The sequence below is a fragment of the Falco peregrinus genome, chromosome 7, assembly GCF_023634155.1.
Source record: "Falco peregrinus isolate bFalPer1 chromosome 7, bFalPer1.pri, whole genome shotgun sequence".
NCBI classification, from domain to species: Eukaryota; Metazoa; Chordata; class Aves; order Falconiformes; family Falconidae; genus Falco; species Falco peregrinus.
Window position 1 is genome coordinate 39,095,440 of NC_073727.1, and position 16,445 is coordinate 39,111,884.

The window sequence follows — 16,445 nt, forward strand, 5'->3', positions numbered from 1 at the left end:
TATGCCTTCCTATTTGCACCTGTGAGGATGGCTCCTCTGACTTCTGAGAATGTTACCTCTCAGGACACAGCCCTGCAAGAAGCACAACGAATTGCCCACCTCACTGAACTGAAAGCAGCAGCGCAACAGGCACAGCTTGCAGTTTCAAACAGATGACACGTATATGCATGTCCAGGCCAAACAGTCCTTTGTGGAAACTGGCCACAATACCACCAGGGGCTTTGGTTGGTTGGTGGGGGTTTTTGTTTGTTTTTTCTTTCTCGCCCCACCCCGGGGACAGGGGGAAACTACAGTATCAGCCAAAACCATTTAAGTGCCTTTTTTTTTTTTTTTTGCATGTATTTAACATACCATACAATAAGCATGACATTGTAGGTCAGGTCACTTTCCTGCTTCAAAAAATGACACTAATTCAGTACTATAGTTTGAGTTGTATGAAGTCTTCACAAATGAAGCAACCAAGTATTTTTATTCTACATTCACACCATACAGCTGTCAATAAAATAGACTGGGAAAGGCTCTTTTATTGTTTTTTTGAAAAGGGGCCAAGTAAACCATAACACACAACCTCGGGTCACCACACCTTCAAATGAAGGTGTTACAATTTTATGGCTGGGAAAGCTGGCAAACTGGGGCCAGAGGATGCGGCACAGCGTATTCTTGCAAAGCGACTGGATCAGTGCGTGTAGCTCTTTGTTCAAGCCCATCCATCATAACTGTTTTAGGCAACCAACATCAGAAGCACAAACTTCCAAGCACAAACACACGGAGCGTCCCAGACCGTGTCAGGCACAAAGAAAGCGCCGAGCTACACGGCTGGTGCCAAATCTACTTTTCAAAGCTCCCGGGGCCTCGCAGCTCCTGCCTGCTTCAGCCAGAGCCCAGCGTGTTAGGCAAAAAGTGCGTCCCTGCACTCTGTTGGGAGACCGGGAGAAAAAAAGCCAGGTCACGTTTAACCACAGGTAAGGATCACCAGCGCTGCCAGGCTGCTTCACAGCACGCCGGCTGACAGCTTCTTCTCCAGAACACGTTAGCGGGGGGCAGAAACGGGCTCTGACGCACTTTTGCCCCCCCGCGTAACCGCCACGGCCGCCCGAGGGCAGACGCCGGGCAGCGGGGGCAGCGGGGACAGCCCGCGGCTCAGCCCGGAGGGCTCCGCGACCGCAGCTGACCCCGCAGCGGGGGGGCCACGCCTGCTCCCGCCGCCCCGCGGTGAACCCGGGGCGGCCCGGCGGGGAGGCGGCGGCGAGCCCGGGCCGAGCCACTCCCGCGCCGCGGCGGCGATCAGCCCCTGCCGGCGCTCTCACCTGCGTTGTAGAAGCGGTCCAGCACGGCCGTCTCGCCGAAGTCCAGCTTGCCGAAGTGCAGGGTCTCCAGCGCGGCCCCCACCACCTCGCACGCCTCCCGCAGGCTCTGTAGGGCGCCGCTCTCCGCCGCCAGCAGCGGCCCCTGGCTCGCCTCGTTGATCACGTAGGTGACGGCGGTCCGCCGGCCGCCACCCTTGGCCCGCGCCGCGATGCCCGGTCCGGCGGCGGCGCCGTCCTCAGCCCAGAGGGTGCCGGGCGGCGGCACGGTCAAGTCGGGCAGGAGGCTACGGGCGCCGGCATCAGCCCCTTGCCCCCGCCTGCCGAGCACCTCCTCGCAGTGCGGTCCGCCGCCGGGAGGGCTCGGCACCGGCAAGCTAACGATCCCCTCGCTGTTGTCGCTCATCCCGGCGGAGCGGCAGCCGCCGCCGCGGCAGCGCGTCCCGGGCTCTGCTGCGCTGGCCGGCGTTAGGCGGATGCCATACTCCGCCGCCCGCCCAGGAACGGTCCCGCCGAGCTGCTGGAGTGTAGAGGCGGCCGGGCTGACGCGAGGGACTCCCCCTCGGCCGCTAGCGAAGACTGCCAGAGGCGGGGAGACGAGCACAGCCTCCCTCGACGTCTGCCGCCAGCACCATGACGCGCCGCTCCCTTCTCCCCCGCACCTGCTGGGACTACCCGGCGAGCCGACCCCCAGCAGCCCGGCCTCCTTCTCCTGCCGCCCCCAGGACGTCGCTCTTCCTCCGCCTGCTTGCTCTCCCTGAGCGAAATTACTCAGCCGCGAGGAGGAACCACTTGTGCGATCGCTCCCCAGCGCCCTCACTCCGGCCCAACGACGGCTGCGAAGCGCGGGCTGAGGCGGCCCCAGCGCCGGGGCCCGCCCCGGGGCCCGCCCCCGGCCCCGCCCCCGGCAGAGATACCTCCCGCCGCCAAGGGGGCGGGCTCGGCCGGGCGGGGCACGCCGCGCCCCCGCAGGGCGGTCCGGCCTGGTGGCGCTGCTGCCGCCGGGCGGGCTCGCCCCGCGGGGACCCCTCTGCCCGGGCCGCCCCGGCAGGAGGCCGCCGTTGGAGGGGGCCGAGAACACCCCTTCCCCACCGCCTCCCGTGGAGCTTTGCTTTTTAACACCACCCCGACCGCACAACGCGCCTGCGTCCGCGCTTCACAGCGGGGTCCGGGTTTGCGCCTCCCGCCGCCGGAGCCCCGGCTCGCCCCGGAGCCTTCGAACGAGCTTTCGTTCGATCGAGATGAGCCGATGTGTGCGTGAGGGCAGCTCGCGTGTAAGGGCCCTGCGTTAAACTTGGCTCTGTTAAAGGGGTTTTTTACCGTTTACTCCTTTTTGGTTTGTTTGTTTTGTTTAATGATACACGTGCCCTAACTAGCTAGACAGGACTAAGTGCTTCAGGTGTTTGCTGCGAAGAGTTGAGAGCAGTGTCAGGATTTAGTAGCCCTTGGATTTTAACCCTTGTCTGCTACTATTTGTCCACACCTAAACCTCCCAGTCTGTGTGTTTACAAACGGCTTCAGGTTCCCTGAGGGGTCTGTGGCTGCTTCCAGCAGCTGCTGTGTCTGGAAACGGGAAAGCTGCTCCTCTCTGTTGGTTAAATATGTTGGTTTCTAACATTCACCTGGAATTTGCCTGTAAAGAATACTCAAACACTGGATGATGAGCAAAAATATTTCTTCACGGAATAGGAAGACAGTTGGAATAGTCAGCACACAGCCAAAAGCTGCGCTAACTTTGTATGGTAGGCCACCCAGCCGAGGAGAAAGACCCTTTCACATCATATGAAGGGAGAACATCCAAACTTTCAGATTATTTGCAGGCCAAGAGTGGATCTCTGAGAAATTAAAAATGGTTTTGAAAAGGAAATGATGTTGAGATTTCTGCAGTCTGTTTTTGAACAGAAATACTGTGAAATTGGATGATTTATTCTTTTATTATTATTATCGGGGTCTATTAAATAGGTACAGGAGAAATGAAAAAATAGTACAGTACATACTTAAGTTTATTTGTCATATCAATAGGCCCATCCTGTTAAAATTGATCTTGTTAAGACTGATCAACTTGTTGGCATGAAGCCTGCTCATGTGTCGTTGTTTTCCATTACTTCTGTAGACAGAGAATCAATTCTGGAACAATTAGAAAAACTCATCACTGCAGTACCTTTGGTGGCTCTGTTTGCTTTTGCATTGAGCAGTCCCGTTTTTTGAGGAGATACACCTGGCATTTGCTTCTGCTGATAAGAAATGGGTAAATGGGTGGGAAGATGATGAGGAAACTAAAGCCTAATTTACAGGGAAAAGTTAATATTTGCTAATCTGCCAGATACAGTAGGTTATTGTTTCTTGCTACAATCTGAATGGCAATCAGTGTTTTTCTAAATAATGTCGTTTTCCACAAAATGCAGAATCAGTGTTAATCCATTCAGCACTGCAGTTACATCATCTTACAGGAAGCAAGAACAATATGTCTCTGTTGTTTTTGAGAACAGCCCATGTTTGTCAAGTGCAGAAGGAAGTCATGGACTGGAAGGACATGGAAGAAGTATGCTATTCCACTTAGTGTTACCGACTTGTGATGCTTGCTTTGTTATTAGCATTGTGTCTATTCCAAATTCAGGTTAGTTTCTCTATTGATTTGGCTGGGAGTGAGGTTGGGCCCTAAACCGGGCGTGGGGAGGGGGGGGAGAATGCTGTTGAATAACAAACACAAATTGTCCACATTTTTATAAAGTGAAAACATATTTTTTAATCTGCTAGCTCTCTGAAGTGAGTGATCAGACATTTAGGAGCTCTTGTGTTTTTGTGTTTGATTAGGAGATAATCCAAGGAATTTTTTTAAACCAAAATAACACCCTATTTGTTATCAGAAGTACCTTACCATGTTCACTTGTTTCTCAAGGGCTGTAAAATTAACATCTTTAACACCAGATGGTTTGCATATAATCATGATTCAGTATTGTCCTGTTCCAGCTCTGTTTTTTCTTCTAACAAAAACTTGTAACAAGCAGTTAGCTGTGATTTTGTTGAAATAACAACCCTCTCTTCATTATATATTTTTACAGCTAGGCATCACTGGCCTCTAAGTTTAACCATAATTATAATCATAATATCCAAGAATTTGCTACCTTTGTTAATTGCGAATATAAATGCAGTTTTTGATGAGTGACAAACAACATGATTGGAGAATAAACAAGCTTGATTTAGCCACTCAAACTACTGTAAACAAGATCAAAGACCAAAAAAGGCAGTTCCAATGTATCCTGATTTATAGAGATGAAATTTAAAGCATATGTGCATTTAACTAACTGTCCAAATTATATTTTTCATGTATTATGGCTACCAGTGTCCAGCAGTGGGAGAAAAATTATTCTGATCTGCATTTGGTTTGTGGTAGTGCTGATGGAACTGACAGAATGGACTAAAATACATTGCTACAGATACTGGGTTTAAAATAGATGCTAAATTTCATTCAAAATTTGAGGCCCTCTTGTTTAACTGTAGGATAATATATAGGAATGAGAAACTGGAGATGCACTGTAAACTCTTCACTGATAAGCAAGACAAAGAAGTTTGCAGGAGTAAAGTCCAGTATGCTTCAATTATGGTTGTAAGAAAAAAAAGAATGTAAAGAAATTTGCAGATAAAAGAATCCAAATGAGATATTGAAAGTACATAAACTAATGCAATTTCTGTAAGCGCTGACCAGAACTTTCACAAGCTGCCGAAATGGTTAAACTGAAATAAAAAACTTTTTTCTAAAAACTGTCCTAAAAAGTTAGACTAAGTATATCACTGTAGACGATAAGATGTCGCCTTTATGTTCAACAGAGAGGGCAGGCAAATAGAGACCAGTGGCCATTGTGTAGGGATGCAGCTGATCATGGAACAGTAATACAAGGAATCTGCCTACCAAATTATGGTATGGTGCACATAAATGCAGTCAGCAAAAACTGATGGATCAGTGTGGATACAAAATTGGGGATGGATATTTCATCAGTCAGGACTGTTCTTGGAGCCCATGTCTTGTGAGCATGGTGAAGAAAGTGCACTGTTCTTGCTTCATACCCTTTTCCCCTACAACTCTCGTGTTTCTTTCTAAATCTCCCGGTCTAAATCTTCCTCTGCTCCAGCATCTTTCCCGCCTCTTGCTGTTTTTGGTCTTTAAAACTTCCAGAAAAAGTCTCTGTGCTAACTGCCTTTTCCTCCCAACTTCCACAACCATCACTTTCCCCATATGAAGGGAGCCTTTTCCCTTTGTATTCATTCCAGCAGACCTCTTGGTTACTTTACTGTTGCCAGTTTTGCAATCTTACTGTGAACCTTGGGATATGTCCTGGTTTCAGCTGCAATACAGTTAATTTTCTTCTTAGTAGCTAGTACAGTGCTGTGTTTTGGATTTAGTATGAAAATAATGTTGATGTCTTAGTTGTTGCTAAGAAGTGCTTACTCTAAATCAAGGACTTTTCAAGCTTCCCATGTTCTGCCAGTGAGGAGGGGCACAAGAAACTGGGAGGAAGCAGAGACAGGACAGCTGACTTGAACCAGCCAAAGGGATATTCCATATCACAGAATGTCATGCTCAGTATGTAAACTGGGAGAAGCTGGCTAGGGCCTGCTGATGGCTGCTTGGGTACTGGCTGGGCATCAGTCAGCAGTGGTCAGCAATTGTATTGTGCATCACTTGGGGTTTTTCCCTTGGGTTTTAGTCCTCTCTCTTTCTCTCTCATTTTCATTACAATTACTATTATATTATTATTAGATTTTGTTTCAATTATTAAATTGTTCTTATCTCAACCCATGAGTTCTGCCTTTTCTCCGATTCTCCTCCTCATCCCACTGCGGGTGGGGGGGGAGTGAGCGAGTGTCTGAGTGGTACTTAGTTGCTGGCTGGGGTTAAACCACGACAGGATACTAAATGCTTTTCTTAAAGCTTCAACTCATACAGCTTTATGGCGGTATGGGAATATCAGCTGGGACTATCTCTGCATGTCTGTTAGTCAATAAGCATTCGCTGTTGTAGAAGAAAATCTTGGATGTCATGAAGCCTAATGAATGGTTCAATAACGAAAAGATAGAAAAAAGTTTACTGTAGTTCCTGAGTATTTCCAGTGTTTTAAGCTACCTGTCCCTTGCATGTGAGGGAATGGTTCACAATCAACTTTCTCTGGTAGGAAAGCTCTTTTTATAACTTTAAATACTTGGGCTTGAGCCTTCCCAATTACTGTTCCTACTGACCAGCAAGATTTTGTAAGGATTTGTGTGTACAGCAGTGATGGTTACCAGCTCAACTCACACCTAAGGTAGCTGTCAGCTAGCTGTCAGCTAGCAAGCTGAGGAAACAAGGGACGTGTGTTTGTAACAGAACAGAGCTCACTGGACTGAAAGTGTAGTGAACTGCTGTTAAAGTGTCTCAACTACCTATTCTAATGCTCACAAGGGGTATGATTGTGAGCTGAGCTCCGAGAAGCAACTGTAGCATAAATTTAGCCTGAAAGTTACGTATTAAGCAACTTTCCCTTTTTTTGACCCATTGAAGTGATGTTGGGTTAGGAAAAAGATCATCTCGGTGTAGCTGTGGAAGTTTTGTCTGGCACTGAGGACTCTCAGTTTTGGGGTGGAACGTGGCTGCCACCTGCCGCTGCACACGCTGCACGTCCGTGTGGTATTGGCGGGTGGAAAGAGCTGGCTGGCAGATAAAACAGATGCAGGTAAAATGCTGCTGTGATCAGTGGTCCTTCACGTTTCTTGATAAATTCAAGAAGCTGCCCAGAGGCTGAGTAGAAAATACAGTCAAGTTTAGCAGCTTTGTTGGGCCCTTCTCTCTTTGCTTGTAACATAGCTTTCATTTCTTTAGCTGTTATTCTCTCTACCTTGAAATCTTCCCATGCAAATACTTCCAATTGCTGTATTATTTTGCTTCCTACTTCTACATCTCTTCAAAACCTGAAACTCACAAGCTTGTCCGTGGGGGAAAGAAAAAAAAAAAGTGTTTTGAGAACTAGCCCTTCTCTCAGGACTTTCTTGTAACCTTTTATCCACTTCTTGATCTTCATGTCTTTGAAAATTCTTTTTAATCTGTCTTTAAAACAAAGCTGGGCCACTGATAAGAACTACTTCCTGTTTGCATAACCTCTTTGTGGAATTTCACTCATTACAAAAGATTAACTATTTTTGAAAATGTACTTGATAAAACTTTTCCAGTACTCAGATACATCAGTGATAAATTGTCCATAGAGTAACTGGACTTCACTCCCAAACACCACCTCACAAATGGCTTTGTCCAGACTCACTCACTGCACTGCTACAGTGGCTATGTAACTTTTCAAATGTTGTTATTGACATCCCAGTCACAAAAGGCAATTACTTTCAAAACACTTGCTCAGAAGTTTGGCTTGTACCTTGTATTTTGAAAAGATACGTTGATTTAAAAAGATTCCATAGAGGCTAAAATTGGTGGAATTTGGGCTGTAGCAGCCAATTTGGTAAGGTATTTTTGCCCCACAGTGAAAAAATCGTATCTCATATAATGTCTGTCAATAAATTAAGCACATAAATTGGCAGTTGTGAGGCTTTGGGAGCTGCTGTGGTAATCCAAAGGATACATTAAATTGAGCTTCACTTGTACTGAATTTGGATTGATTTTATTCTAAAACCCTAGAGGCTGTTTGATAAACATATTTATTTTCATTTTCACCATGAGGTCAAAGAACAAGTCAAACTGCCTAATGCAGTGATCTGCATTTGAATGCCAGTTTAAGCAATTAAACATTTGTATGGCTTTACAATAGATTTTGTAGTCAAGGTTTAGTTTTAAATATGAGGCTGAGTAGCAGGAGTACGTAACTATCCTCCAAGCTCCATGATGTAACCTTGATTAAATAAACTAATTTGCCTTTGCTGTACCTTTGTAATGTGTAAAATAATACTTTTGCATTTTTATCTCTACACACATAGATGGGTCATTATAACTGATTGGGCTATTTGTGTCCAACTGGAATAATCTCTGTGTCTGTATTTTCAAGTCCTGTGTAGCACACACAGGATCAAATATAACAAAAGCTGCAGCTGCTGCTGCTATGCCAAAATATTTATTTTTTTAACCCTCACAACACACACACACAACCCCCTTCGTTTCAAAGGCAAAATTCTCACTGACTTCAACAGAAGTTGTCATGGGTGTAAGCAAACTTGATTTTGTTCATAAAAGGATTTCCATAAAGCATAATTGCATCACAAGAAGAGTGATAAAATATACAGATCTATTCAAGAGAAGAGAATGAAATAGCTTAAAAGGGCTGTTTAAAAGGAAGAAGGACAGGTAACACATACACGATGATTGAAAGATCTCATGTACTCGAGGCGATGCACACACAATGAGGTGATGTGTACCTTACAAGGCAATTCAAACAACAGGTTGTCTTTGAAGCTTGGAAACGATCCCAGTGGAAGGTGATTTTTTTGCATAGTTGCTTATCATGAGAAACAGGCAGCGAGTGTTTAGAGGCCTGGTCTGAGCCCAATGACAAATCACACTGGGGTATGTATGAAAGCCTAACAATATCAACTGATAAATTGCTCAGTAAGGCCCTCCTAAGCTTACAGCTTTCCTCTGAAGAGGACAAGGCTGCAAGGAGCAGAAAGCCACAGAGGCCCAAGGCCGCAGCTGACCAGAGTCGGTCAGGGCTGCCAGGAACTGCCAGCAGCAGTTCCCCTGGAGCCCAGGGTGGGCCCTGAGGCGGCCGCGGGCCCCTCTGCAGCCGGGCCCTCCACGCTGCAGCGCCTCGGGCCGCCCTCTGCCATCGCCAAAGATGGCGGCGGCGACGCCGCAGCTTCAGCACCGCCCGGCGGGCGTGGCGCTTCCGGCGGGGCCGCGCGCTGGGGGCGGCAGCTCCTCCGCGCCGCGGTCGGGGCCCGGTGGGGGGCCATGGGCACGGCGGGCGGCGGCGCCCTGCGGCTGCCCGGGCTGCACGGCTACGCGGCGGAGTTCTCGCCCTACTGGCCGGGGCGTGTGGCCTGCGCCGCCGCGCAGTACTACGGCATCGCAGGTGCGGGCGGGGCCTCCGCGGCGGGGCGCGGAGGGGGGTGGCCGTTCCCGGACGTTCCCGGTAGCGGCTCCTCATGGGGGCCCTGGAAATTGCCGTGTCCGCAACGGCAGCCGGCGTCTGTAAAAGCGTGCTGGGATTTCCCTTTCCGTTGCTTTTGTTTTGCTTTGGTATCAACGTATATTTCTGCGGTGGGCGCGGGTGGCGGCGCTGCTGCTGGCCGCGGGGCGCCACGACCCGCCGGGCGCACGGCGGTGTCTCACAGGGCCCTCGGGGGAGTGCTGGAATAGTGAAAATTTTAAGGGGGAAATACTTCCAGACGTTTCATCCACACCGTGTTCGTCTCTACTGTTGTATTTATTCTCGCCTCCGCCAAAGCAGCACTCCCCCGAGGGCCCTGTGAGACACCGCCGTGCGCCCGGCGGGTCGTGGCGCCCCGCGGCCACCGCAGAAATACAACGGTAGAGACGAACGCGGTGTGGATGAAACGTCTGAAAGTATTTTACCCTTAAAATTATAACTGTTACAGCCTCAGTCACCGAGTGTCCAGCCGCGCCCCGGCGATCGGGTGGCCCCGTTAAGAGGCAAGCGGAGCTTCTCTCAGCCCTTCCAGTGGGAGCATTGCTCCTGAAAGCACTCGTTGAAAGTAAACTTTCTAAATGTGGAATTACTTTGCAAATATCCCGGTCATGTGGGTAAGCAGTACCCATGTGTGTTTTCTCAGAACTGAATGACTTATTTTTTTTTGGTGAGCTGTAGTGCTAGATTCCGGGTGGGCAAAAGCATTACGCTGCTGTATCAGAGTGATGCCCAGGAACCCCGTGCTGCTGTGTCTGTAAGGTGAAGCTCAGGGGGAAAACACGCTTTGATGCTTCATAAGCAAGCTGTTTCTTTTCTAGCCTCACCTACGGGTATACTGGAGTTAAAAAAAAAGGGGGGGGGGGCAAAACACAATCTGATGTAAATTAATTACTGTTTTAGAGAACATAAGACATTTATTTAAGCAACTAATTGGCCTCTTACAAGTTCAGATGCCCTTTGTATTTGCACACAGGAGCTACTTCAGAGCCACAGTAGTTTCCTCTGGCACGGGGGAAACTAGTTGTGATGTTTTCTTTTATTTTGCTGGTTTAGGCTGTGGAACTTTGGCAGTGCTGGAACAAAATGAAGCCAAGATTGTTCTGCTCAGGAGGTAACGCAGGTTTATGCTTTATTTTTGCAGGAGAAAAACTTACTGTGTAACTGTGAATATAAGACACAGCCCAAATATTTTGGGTTATTGTTAGCAATAAAACCCTATTGTATTCATGCTATAGTATCTACTGAATGCAGGTCTTTGTATTTACATACAAATAAATGTGTTTATATTTACACACAAATAATAGGTTTATATTGCATAGATTTTGTTACAGGAAGCAATCTGAATGGCACCCTTTCCATAGTGTAAAACATTTTATAGAAAACTGACAGTGAAAATTAAAAGCAGCTTCTCTGCCCTAACTTGAAATTAAAAGTTTTAGCTTTTTAGGATTAGTGCATTGCCACCTAAATTTATGCCCTTATGGTTGACTTATACTGAAAATAGAGCAGGAAGCTACGTAAAGCCATGGAAGTCCTTCCTAGGAGATTAGGTATTCTAAGGGTCTGAGAGGAGTTTGATTTGTGTTCTGGATGGGAGGAGGAGAAAGGTTAGGAAGGTGGGGTGGGGGTGGGCGTTTAATACTTGACCATCATTGACCTAGAATTTTTTTAAGAAACTTTTGAAACAACAATTATTTAGATTAAGAGGGCTGCACTAGAAGTGCTTAACAAATAGTTCATCATATTCAGAGAAACTTTTTTTAATTAAATTTAATTATAAAGCAAGATTCTTCAAAGCTTGTCAACATGCTGTTAGTTTTGCTAAGTGCTCTGGTTTAGTACTGTTCATTTCTATGTTTCCAGTGACTCCACTTAATTTGTGGTAGAAGGTCCTGTAACTGCCCGAGCCAGAAGCTATGTCATGTTCTCCACCAAAATAAAATGTTCTTTGTATGTGCTTTTCCCTCATCATTACTGCAGGGTGCCGTGAAGTTTAACCTGAACTTAGCTAAACCTTCAGTGAAAAGAGGGTAAATAAATGAAATATATTCATATTTACCATGAGATAACAGCACCATCATTGATAGTTGTTGCAGAGCAACAAATACACAGTACCAGATCCCATATAATGAATCTGTAGTGTGTTAAAAGCCCTTTTAAGGGAGTGAAGAGATCTTTAGTATGTTCATGACTGTCTTTCAGTTGTTTTTTCGGTGTGTCTTAGCTTCCTAATGGTAGTGTGAACTGGATAGAGCTCTCCCAACATAGCCAGTTTAATTTCTTTATTTACCACAGTTGTTACAGACAAAGGGCTCCTACTCCAGTAGCAACATCCTGGAGAAACTGTAGATCAGAGTGAGATGTGGTACCTCTGCCTCTGTTTGCCGGGCAAGTTTAAGACTGAAATCAGATTTCATATTCTGTGTATGGCAGGCCCTTGGCTCATTTGTGCTTTAACTTAATCAGCCTATTCTAGCATACAGTTGTAAAAGTTGACATTATAACAAGTAAGTTACTTGTAAGGAGATTTACTGGAAACTCAAATATATAAAAATGCTGGTTAGAATGGTAAAGAGGGTGATTTAAAGAAATAGTCTTTGCATGTAACTAGTTCAGACTTCGATGTCGTGCTTTCTCACGGACAAATACCTTCATTGTTCTGATTTAGTTTTGACTGGAATGATGGCCTGTTTGATGTGACCTGGAGTGAGAATAATGAACATGTGTTGATCACTTCTAGTGGAGATGGATCTCTGCAAATCTGGGATACAGCTAAAACAAAAGGTCCACTGCAAGTCTATAAAGAGCACACTCAGGAGGTAAACCAGGCAAACTTGAAAAATTTAATGAACTATCTGATGTTTGAATTATTAGAAGATTTATTTGTGGATTTACAATCAAAAGCAGGGTTTCTTGTCTAACTTTGGGTCCATGGTTTGAATTTATAACAACATTATTTTGCACATGAAGTGAATGTTGTACATATTTGTATATACAATGTAATAGGTACCACTTAATTACATAAATCCAACATATTCAGAAATAGGGTTTGTAGCTTCTTATAGGCTAAGCAATCATTGTGTTGTATGAAAGTACTGCAGTTTGAGAGCGTTATTGGATAGGTCTAAATCAGACAGCTGATGTACGTAGCAGTGTTATCCTTGAGGATCTAGCGTGACACACATTATGCAGATCCTTAGAACTTTTTTTGTATAGAAACTGCTTATCCTTTTCCGTCCTAGCATCTGTGAGGTCCCACTCAAATAACGGTAGTCAAATATTGGGACAGCATGTATTTTTTTAGCCTTGGTTTGGTACTGTTGCATTTGATTTTCTTAAAATTACTGTTAAAATCTTAAAATTTTTGAAAGTTTCTGTATGTGGTGCAAGATGGGTAGAGAAAAATGTTATATTCACGTTCATAAATGTATTTGCATACTTTTAAGGACACCTATACTTGAGTATATTTATCTTCCCTCAAGTGATTTTTCTACCCTTTTTTTTTTCTCCACACTTTCCTTCTAACTCTCCACTCACTTCTGTCATCTTTGAATTTAGATGCAGTCAGTTTTACCCTGGATTGTTGACACTTTATCTAAATTACATAAATACGAATTTATGTACATCCTAGTGGATGTGCAGTCAATAACAAAATCCAGTTTTGTATCCACAAAGGTGTCAAGATTTTTTCAGATATGAAGCACAAAGCTAAAAGCTGAGTGACTGCAGTTACATGACAGTCCATCTTCTGTACCTTATTTCTTTGTAATTTTGCTACTTTGGTTTAATACATGTACTATGTAAATAAATAATTTTGAGATATGCGTGTGTAGTTGTGATCAGGACTTTATGATAATGTTCAAAGACTGATCGTAGTAACAGAAAAGTGTAGGCAAGGCATAATATCAAGGGGGGGAGGTTGTTCATAAGTTTATTTTGGTTCTGCCACACCATCTGTTGTTTGTGAAGTAAACATTTCCATGTCCAATTCTTAATTTAGCACATAGCATGGGGAGGTGGAAGCATTCAACCATGAGTTAGAAAGACAGTATAGGAAACATGGGCTGGGTGTTTATTGTGGGATATGAAATGTTTGTATTGATTCCTTATAAACATGCCTTAAGAGGATAAATCTCAGAGGGAATATACCTAATAGTTTGTGGTAAACACTGGCAGACAGTGCTGTTTAAAATGATTGACTACTTTCCTAATCCTTAATCCCTGTCTGACATTTCTAATAACAATTTTGTCACTGCATTTTATAATATTTCTAATGCAGGATTGACAGGGATCTGTTTCTTGTTTTCTAAATGAGATCATTGTCCCTCCTCAAAAAGAATGTGCATTTTTAATTTAAAAGCACATCTCTGTTATCAAAGGACAATGTCTATTCCAGCACTAACCAGCTGCTGAATCTTGTGAATAAATGAGTCTAATTTAGTTTGATTTTGATGAAGTCTCACTGGAACGTGAGACAACAGAATGCTTGAATTAAATTTGTCTTGTAAAGTGAGCCTGAACATTTATTTTGAAGTATTTTTTATGTTTTTACATCTTTTTTTTCGTCATCTTTTCATCTTGCCTGAGGCATTTTTTTTCTGCTGTTCAGGCATAAACGAATATTAATGCATTTTATGATTGAAGATAAAGCACTAAAAAATTAACAGCTAAGATTTATGCTGTGTTATTGATCTATCTCAGTTGGTCAACACAGCTTGTATTGAAATGTCTGTAAATGTATGTTGGGTGATAGATTGAAAAGGAAAGAAGAGAAGCGAACCTTACTTGGTTCTCCACGCCTTCTGCTTTTCATTCTCTTCTCATTACCTGGACCTGTCACATGCTGAATGGAAAATAGCTCTTGCTTTTTATGAGCCTGTTGTCTGTTCTATTTGTAATTCTTGCCTGAAGGAGAATTTGCCCATGTCCCGCCGCCTGTGATGCAGCAGAGTGCTGGGCAGTCCTAACCATGTCTGCTATATGTACACAAACGCACGTCACAACACGTATTCAGCAGATCTATGTGCTGATGTCTTGTGAGTGAGCTGTAAGCCATACATGTGCTTTGCCTTATCTGTGCAGTAGATCTCATTCATACCAAATATGTGAGGCTAGGTGAATTGTGTGACACAGTTGCATGTTTCTTAGATATATTTCTTTCTGGAAAATCTTGGACATGAATATGAGAGCCAAACACTTCAACTGAGCTGACTTCATAGGGCTGTTGTGTGAAAGACATGTACTACGTAATGATACATTTAGAGGCATTTCCAAACAGGAGCAGCTTAGGAGTTGAACATAGGTCATCCCGCAAATTCAGGTGTAAGGAGAGGAGAAAGGCTAAAGTCTGTGAGGAGCTTGGGAGCCACTTTGGAGAACTGTGATGTTTTCCGTTCTTAAAACATGAGTGGGTGCTTGTGTGGCTCCTTTCTTATTATTTTAATATGAGGAGTCAGGTTGAAAGGGAGCATGTTTTAATAAGCTGTAGTACTTGCAGGTAGCTGACAAAAGTAGAAAAATAAAGACATAAAGGCATGATTTGGGAAAACAAAATAATTACCTTTTTGTTTGTTATTTGGCTTTTGTCAAGTATTGTCTGAATGTCTTGTACATTTAGATCAGGGGTCCTCAATCTACGGCCCACGGGCCGGATACGGCCCCCAGGGTCCTCAATCCGGCCCCCGGTATTTACAGACCCCCCCGCCGGGGGCTGGGGGGGAAACCAAGCAGCCGCAGATGGCTGCCTGCCACTGCATCCGCGCGCCGGCCCCCTGGTTAAAAAGTTTGAGGACCCCTGATTTAGAAGATAAACTCCTCAAGGAAGGGAGCTAGCACAAAATGGTGCTAGAACAATATGCCTTTTAGTATATGGGACGTAGGACACTGTAAAATTGAAAAAAAAAAAAAGTTGCAGATAAAACTTCGGTGTTCTGTGGGCAGTGGTTGCCTTCCACTAATTGGAAATAAGAAAACAGATGAAAACCAGTGAATTTAAGCTGGATCTAGCATAAATTGAAAAATTTTTGGGAAGGAAAATGCTCAGGAGTAGCTAAGTGTTACCTTGATTTCCTTTCTTATATAAGGCACTCTCCATAGAAGACTTTGGTTTGGCTGGATTTTCTTTTTCCAGTCCAGCTTCTCTGCTTTTTTGTCTGGTGACAAAGGTCCAAACATTTTCACTTTCAGAACAGGGTTGCTGTTGTTTAACACAAATTCCAGCTATCCAAGACAAACACAGCAACTAATATGTTGACTCACAGATTAGATCCAGTGCTGTGCTAGAACTAGATTGTCCCAGCTGGAGTGCAAATCCCCAGTGGTTAGTGGCCTGACTGTTGAGAGTGGTGCCACATACCACTGGTGGGATGTGGCCACGTTTCTGAGAAGTATCATGGGAGGTCTGATTGGGTCAGGAAGTCAAGCAAATAAACTGTTTCAGCTAATATTTATTCACCTTAGCACTGAAATGATTCAAGTCCATCTGCAGCTTATTGAGCCATTTTGGTGTGAGGTAAAATAACAACAGAATGCATCTTCCGTCATGTAGATGAAGATAGAGTACATTTGAAGATGGAAGTTGTGTGTGTTCTTGAGACTTTCAGATTTGAAGTCATTTGAAGAACTACCTTATAGAGTGGGGTTTTTTTCTGAGGCAGCAGAGCTCAAAAATCAGCAGTAAAGGATGCAGTCAAAGTGTTCGCTGTGAAGGTGGGGACCCATTATAGAATAAACTATCAGAGAAGAGGGAACTTATTTCTATCATCTTTGCAAAGTTGTGGCAGATTGGTGAAGTTCCCACTGACGGGAAAAGGGGAAACAACCTCCGTTTTTAAAAACGGAAAGAAGGAGGACCTGGGGAACTACAGGCAAGTCAACCTTACCTCTGTGCCCAGCAAGATCATGAAGTAGATCCTCCTGGAAACTATGCTAAGACACATCAAAAATAGGGAAGTGACTTGTGACAACCAGCATGGCTTCACTAAGGGCAAATCGGTCCTGACAAATTTGGTGGCCTTCT

At 44.7% G+C, this 16,445-nt stretch overlaps 2 protein-coding genes across 4 annotated transcripts in view; one reads left to right on the top strand and one right to left on the bottom strand.

The window, feature by feature from the left end:
- Positions 1-2,167, bottom strand: part of MAP3K5 (mitogen-activated protein kinase kinase kinase 5) — a 108,575-nt gene extending 106,408 nt beyond the window's left edge. Inside the window, exon 1 of the mRNA XM_055810378.1 lies at positions 1,308-2,167. Coding sequence (XP_055666353.1) covers positions 1,308-1,710 — 403 coding nt within the window. The 5' untranslated portion in view covers positions 1,711-2,167. The remainder of the gene's footprint in view (positions 1-1,307) is intronic.
- Positions 2,168-9,181: 7,014 nt separating this feature from the next.
- PEX7 (peroxisomal biogenesis factor 7) overlaps positions 9,182-16,445 on the top strand; it is a 50,429-nt gene continuing 43,165 nt past the window's right edge. For all 3 annotated transcript variants that reach the window (XM_055809876.1, XM_055809875.1, XM_055809874.1), the window contains exons 1-3: positions 9,182-9,349; positions 10,481-10,538; positions 12,096-12,246. In XM_055809876.1, coding sequence (XP_055665851.1) covers positions 9,229-9,349; positions 10,481-10,538; positions 12,096-12,246 — 330 coding nt within the window. In that variant the 5' untranslated portion in view covers positions 9,182-9,228. The remainder of the gene's footprint in view (positions 9,350-10,480; positions 10,539-12,095; positions 12,247-16,445) is intronic.